The following is a 6019-nucleotide window of genomic DNA, read 5'->3' as shown; positions in this document are numbered from 1 at the left end:
AGGAGGCCACAAACAGACATCCCTCCACCTCCACCAGCTTCCGAAACGGCGCCGAGGGAGGGTGCGGCATATTGTCCACCTCGATCCCGCTCCTGATGCAGAAACTGGAGTCCTCAATTTTCTCCAACCCCGGCGAGCTCCTCCACGCATGAATCACTCCCTTGCACAGCACAGGCTCCCGGTTCGGGGACGGCGCCTCAACCTCCCAGTCCATCCGCTTCCACCCCAACGAGCTGCTGCTGTAGATGAAGACACGGCACTTGCCGGTCAAGGTTTTGGCCAGCAAAACCACCTCGTACTCCCACTCCCTGCTCTGATCCTCCGCCACCCGGATAAAAGCCCGGTGCAGCACCTCGAACTCCTCAAACCGCAGCACCGGTAACGCCTTCCACATTTGCATCACCGGATTGCACACGTAGAGGTACGTCTCCCCGTAGCCTTGCTTCCGCTTGCTGAAGCACAGCAGTCCCTTGTCTGACGCCCAGAGATCCAGCGGGAAGGAGCCACCTCCCGGCAGACACGACGGATCGATCTTCCGTGGCCGCAGACACGCATGCGGCAGCCGCAGCAGCTGCTGCCCCGCCAGCTCCGCCCCCCCAAAGCAACACAAGCAAGCCTTTGCAGTGCCTGCCGCGGCAGCAGAGTCACACTCCCTCGCGAAGGCAGGCTCTGAAAGCATCGATCGCCATCTCCTGCACACGCACATGAACCGCCGGTGGCTCAAGATCGGCACTCTAACCAGCATCATGCGCAGCACATCCTCCGGCAGCCGGCTCCACACCTCCCCGTCCATCTCCGCCCGCGCCTCGCTGCTCGCCTGCTGCGCACCTCCAACCTCGTCCTCCATGAAGAGGTACAGGAACTCCCTCCCCGCCATCGCCATGGCTGCAAGCGCGAGCTCTCAGATGTTCTATAACCTACAAGTTCACATTGTGGAAACACAAGCCCTCACTGTGGCAGTCGCGCACTTTCATGAATCATGAGATCGGATGGGGTCAAACTTTCAACCTTTTAAAAAAAAAGAAACTTTCAGCCACTGGGATTACGCGCGCACGTACATGCGGCACATGCAAAGATCATAGCAAAGAGATAAGGAAGCACGTGGTGCAGGAGACAGGGCCAATGGCCGGGCTGGAAAAAAAGAGTTTCCAAAAAAAAAGATAAGGAAGCATGTGAAGCTCGCAGTGTATCCACGAGCTCCGACTAGTGACTCTCGGCCCCGCCGCTCGAACAGCATGAACAGCGCACATTGCGCGGTGAACAGCATCTTGGATCTCTTTAAAGAGCAGGTTGCAACTTGCAAGGCGGATTCAAGAATAAGACGAAGAGGAAGAGGAAGGCATAGGAGTTGATCAGCAATGTCCGCCAAGACTAAGCACAGCGTGCGGGTGGCACAGACGAGTGCGGATGCCAGGCTTCATGCGGCGTTCGAGGGGTCGGGCTCGGAAGGTGGCGCTGGGGATGGCGGCTCCGGGGTGTCCGACTACTCCAAGTCGGAGCAGCCATCAGCCAGCAGCCGCAATGAGGTGGCTCAGGAGGCCATCACGGCATACTTGCAGCGAATGCAGCGTGGGGGCCTGACGCAGGCCTTCGGGTGCATGTTGGCGGTGGCAGGGAACAGCATCCTGGCGTTGAGCGAGAATGCGCCAGAGATGCTGGAGATGGCGGTAGGGCTGAGCACGGACCTGCGGATGCTGTTCACGTCGGCGAGCACGGCGGCGCTGGAGCTGGCGGCCAAGGAGGAGGATCTGAGCAGGGTGAACCCGGTTGTGGTGCAGAGCTGTGGCGGGTCCGGGAAGCGGTTCTACGCGGTGTTGCACAGGATCGAGGATGTGGCGGGGCTGGTGATGGACTTGGAGCCGATTGAGGGTGGACCGGGTGTTCTTGTGGAGAAGAAGTTGAGCGCAGAGATGGCTGTGAAATCTATTGCGCGGATCCAGTTGTTGCCGGAAGGGGACATTGGGCAGCTGTGCCAGGCGGTGGTGGAAGAGGTGCAGGAGATGACGGGCTACGATCGGGTGATGGCCTACAAGTTCCACGAGGATGAGCACGGGGAGGTGGTGGCGGAGATGCGGCGCCCGGAGCAGGAGCCTTACCTGGGCTTGCACTACCCCTCCACGGATGTGCCACAGGCGTCCCGGATGATGTTCATGAAGAACGGGGTGCGGATGATCGGGGACTGCACTCTCCCGCCGGTGCGGGTGGTGCAGGCCAAGGAGCTGGCCCAGCCCATCAGCCTGGCGGGGTCCACTCTGCGGGCACCGCATGGATGCCACGCGCAGTACATGTGCAACATGGGCTCTGTGGCGTCGCTGACCATGGCGGTTGTGATCGATGACTACGATGACGATAGCAGCTTGAGCGGAAGCAGGAAGCTGTGGGGGCTGGTGGTGTGCCACCACACGTCTCCCAGGAAGGTGTCGTACCCCCTGAGATGCGCGTGCCTGAAGCTGATGGAGGCGTTCGGGGTGCAGCTCAACATGGAGCTGGAGTTTGCTGCGCAGCTGAGGGAGCACCACATTCTTACGACGCAGACGCTGCTGTGTGACATGTTGAGGAGGATCCGGGGCGCGCCCATTGGGATTGTGTCCAGGTCGCCCAGCATCATGGATTTGGTGAAGTGCGATGGCGCCGCTTTGTACTACGGGGGGAAGTTGTGGCCTCTGGGGACTACGCCCTCTGAGTTCCAGGTTCAGGACCTGGCGGAATGGATACTGGGTTCCTCGGAGGAGATTGCCAGCAGTGGAGTGACTTGTACCGACCGTCTGGCAGAGGCGGGGTATCCTGGTGCTGCCGCGTTGGGTGATGCGGTGTGTGGCATGGCGGCCGCTAGGATCACGCCCAATTCCGACTTCCTGTTTTGGTTCAGGTCGCATACTGCGAAAGAGGTGTTCTGGGGAGGAGCTGAGCACGACCCTCAGGCCAGGGATGATGATAGCCGGCTGCTGCCCAGGTCGTCGTTCAAGGCGTTTTTGGAGATTGTGAAGAGGAGGAGCTTGCCGTGGGAGGAGGTGGAGGTGGATGCTATCCGCTCGCTTCAGCTCATTCTGAGGGAGAACCTGGAGGAGTTCTGTGCTGCTGCTGCTGCCGGAGCTGACGGGGAGGATGTGGATAGCCTGGTTCCTTTGTCCAAGAAGCTGTCGTTGAAGGAGAGCGAGGAGATGGGCGGTGCAGACAATTCGAAGAAGCTGGAGAGGGCGACCAGTGCAGCGGCAGGAGGAGCAGGAGGAGGGTGGGAGAAGATGTCGCTGCCTGCCAATCTAGCGCAGGAGTGGATGGAGGCGATTCGAGGTACTGGAGATGGCGGGGCCAGTGGCGGAGTTGGGGGAGTTCCCTTCGACTGGGATGCCATCAGTGTGTTCCAGCAGACCAGCTTCGTTGTTGTGGATGCTCTCAAGCCGGACTTGCCCATCATCTTCGCCAGCACAGGGTTCTTCAACCTTACCGGCTACACCTCCAGGGAGGTGATTGGAGGCAACTGCAGGTTCTTGCAAGGGCCTGACACCAATCCAGAAGATGTTGCAAGCATCCGGGAAGCTCTGGTGCCACAAGGCACAGGCACCTTCTGCGGCAGGCTGCTCAATTACAGGAAAGATGGCAGCAACTTTTGGAACCTGCTCACTATAGCTCCCATCAAGGACGACAGTGGCACCATTGTGAAACTCATCGGGGTGCAGCTGGAGGTGAGCAAGTACACGGAGGGATCCAGAGCAAACAGGCTGCGGCCCAACGGACTGCCGCAGTCCCTCATCAAGTACGACGTCCGGCACCAGGACAAGGTTTCCGCCTTGGTTGCGCAGCTAGTGGCTGCTCTGACCAAGCCAGACAAGGTGCAGCCACCCAGGCCGAGCTACGCCATGCGAGTCTCGCTCACTGGGCAGACCATCGAGCCCTTATCCCCGGGACGGGCTGCTGCTGCGCGACCCTACTCTGCCTCCGATGTGCCCCAGACTGCCGCCTTATCCAGGGAGGGCGGAGGTAGAAGGCGGCACCGGTCCTCCACCTTCCTGTCCCTGCTGGGGATGCAGGAGAAGGATTCGGAGGAAGATCAGTTCCCGGAGCCAGAGCTCATCATGGTGGATGACGCTTCAGTCGGCCGGCCCGGGACCTCGGACGATCGGGAGCGCACCAGGAGGGGCATCGATCTGGCCACCACGCTGGAGCGAATCGGGCATAGCTTCGTGATCACAGATCCCAGGTTGCCCGACAACCCCATCATCTTCGCATCAGACCAGTTCCTGGAGCTGACGGAGTACAGCAGAGAGGAGGTGCTCGGCGAGAATTGCCGCTTCCTCCAGGGCCGGGACACGGATCGCAAGGCGGTGCAGCTCATCCGAGATGCAGTCAAGGAGGGGCGCGACGTCACAGTGCAGCTGCTCAACTACACGAGGGGCGGCAGGCCGTTCTGGAACCTCTTCCACCTGCAGGCCATGAGGGACAAGAAGGGCAACCTCCAGTACTTCATCGGAGTGCAGCAGGAGACGGACATGCCGGACAGGGTGGAGCAGGAGAAAGCCAGGGTGATGCGGGCCACTGCCCAGAACGTGGATTTGGCTGCCAGGGAGCTTCCCGACGCCAACGTCACCCCGGACCATCTGTGGGAGCGGCACTCCAAGGCGGTCACCCCCCTCCCGCACAGCAAGATCAACAGCCCCTGCTGGTACGCCATCCGGCGAGTGCAACGGCGGCTCCGGCGAGGGGAGAGGCTGGGGCTCAAGCATTTCCGGCCCATCAAGCCGCTGGGATCGGGCGACACCGGGAGCGTGCACCTGGTGGAGCTCCGGGGAACTGGGCAGGTGTTCGCCCTCAAGGCCATGGACAAGTCCATGATGCTGCAGCGCAACAAGGTGCACCGCGCCAGAGCGGAGAGGGAGATTCTAGGCATGATGGATCACCCATTCCTGCCCACCCTCTACGCCTCCTTCCAGACCAAGACCCACGTCTGCCTCATCATGGATTTCTGCCCCCGAGGCGATCTCTTTCTGCTGCAGGACAAGCAGCCCAACAAGACGCTGAGCGAGGAAGGTGCCCGCTTCTACGCCGCCGAGGTGGTGGTGGCCCTCGAGTACCTCCACTGCATGGGCGTCATCTACCGGGATCTCAAGCCCGAGAACGTGCTGCTGCAGAAGAACGGGCACATTTTACTCACCGACTTCGACCTCTCCTTCCTCACCTCCTGCCGCCCGCAGCTCATCACGAGCGGCCGCAGCGGCCGCAGGCGCATTAAAAAGAGGCGAGTACGGGTCATCTTCTGCGCAGAGCCGAATGTCTCCTCCAACTCGTTTGTGGGCACTGAGGAGTACATTGCTCCCGAGATCATTTCCGGGCACCCTCACAGCAGCGCCGTGGACTGGTGGGCGTTGGGAATCCTGCTCTACGAGATGCTCTACGGCCGCACCCCTTTCTGCGGCCGTAACAGGCACAAAACCTTCATCAACGTGCTCAACGAGGAGCTCACCTTCCCAACCAGCATCCCTGTGAGCCTGGCGGGCAGGCAGCTGATAGCGGGCCTGCTTCAACGGGATCCTGCCAGAAGGCTGGGCGCTTTGCGGGGGGCAAGCGATGTCAAGAAGCACCCCTTCTTCCAAGGCATCGAGTGGCCTCTCATCCGATGGAGGAACCCACCAAATAATCTGCACAACCTTGCCCCCAGTTTCGACGAGTTCTGATCTCGGAGCCTTTAGAAGCTCATTTCTCTTTTCTATAGTGAAAAGCTCTTTTTGGGTGCCGTTGCTTGTAAATAGGGTAGTTTATTAATAAAGGAGATTTTTTTTAAAAAAAAATTTGAAGGCTAATACTTAAGGGTTTTGTTTTCATTTATAAAGTTTATTAATAAAGAGAGTTTTTTTTTAATTTGAAGGCTAAATTTAAGGGTTTCGAATTTTTTATTAGGTCCTCTCTCTCTCTCTCTCTCTCTCTCTCTCATTTCCGTTTTATGAGGCACCGCCCTTTCCCCCCTTCTCTCTCCCTCTCTCTCTCTCTGCTTTGTATGTGTTTGCGTGGCTCTCTCTCTAACACT

The 6019-nt window shown here is 59.3% G+C and overlaps 1 protein-coding gene and 1 pseudogene across 2 annotated transcripts in view; one reads left to right on the top strand and one right to left on the bottom strand.

Annotated features, from left to right (window-relative positions):
• The window catches only part of LOC147625474 (F-box/kelch-repeat protein At5g15710-like), a 1321-nt gene extending 438 nt beyond the window's left edge, over positions 1–883 (bottom strand). Inside the window, exon 1 of the mRNA XM_086818821.1 lies at positions 1–883. This exon is cut by the window's left edge and continues 438 nt beyond it. Coding sequence (XP_086674947.1) covers positions 1–883 — 883 coding nt within the window.
• Positions 884–1358: 475 nt separating this feature from the next.
• LOC147625473 (phototropin-2 pseudogene) lies at positions 1359–5783 on the top strand (annotated as a pseudogene). Its single transcript, XR_015269001.1, has one exon. The product of XR_015269001.1 is annotated as a phototropin-2 pseudogene (transcript).
• The last annotated feature ends 236 nt before the right edge of the window (positions 5784–6019 follow it).

Source organism: Cibotium barometz, chromosome 24, assembly GCF_041138505.1.
Source record: "Cibotium barometz isolate CiBa-2024 chromosome 24, ASM4113850v1, whole genome shotgun sequence".
In the NCBI taxonomy this organism is placed as follows: domain Eukaryota; kingdom Viridiplantae; phylum Streptophyta; class Polypodiopsida; order Cyatheales; family Cibotiaceae; genus Cibotium; species Cibotium barometz.
This window is presented reverse-complemented; position numbering and strand designations above follow the sequence as displayed.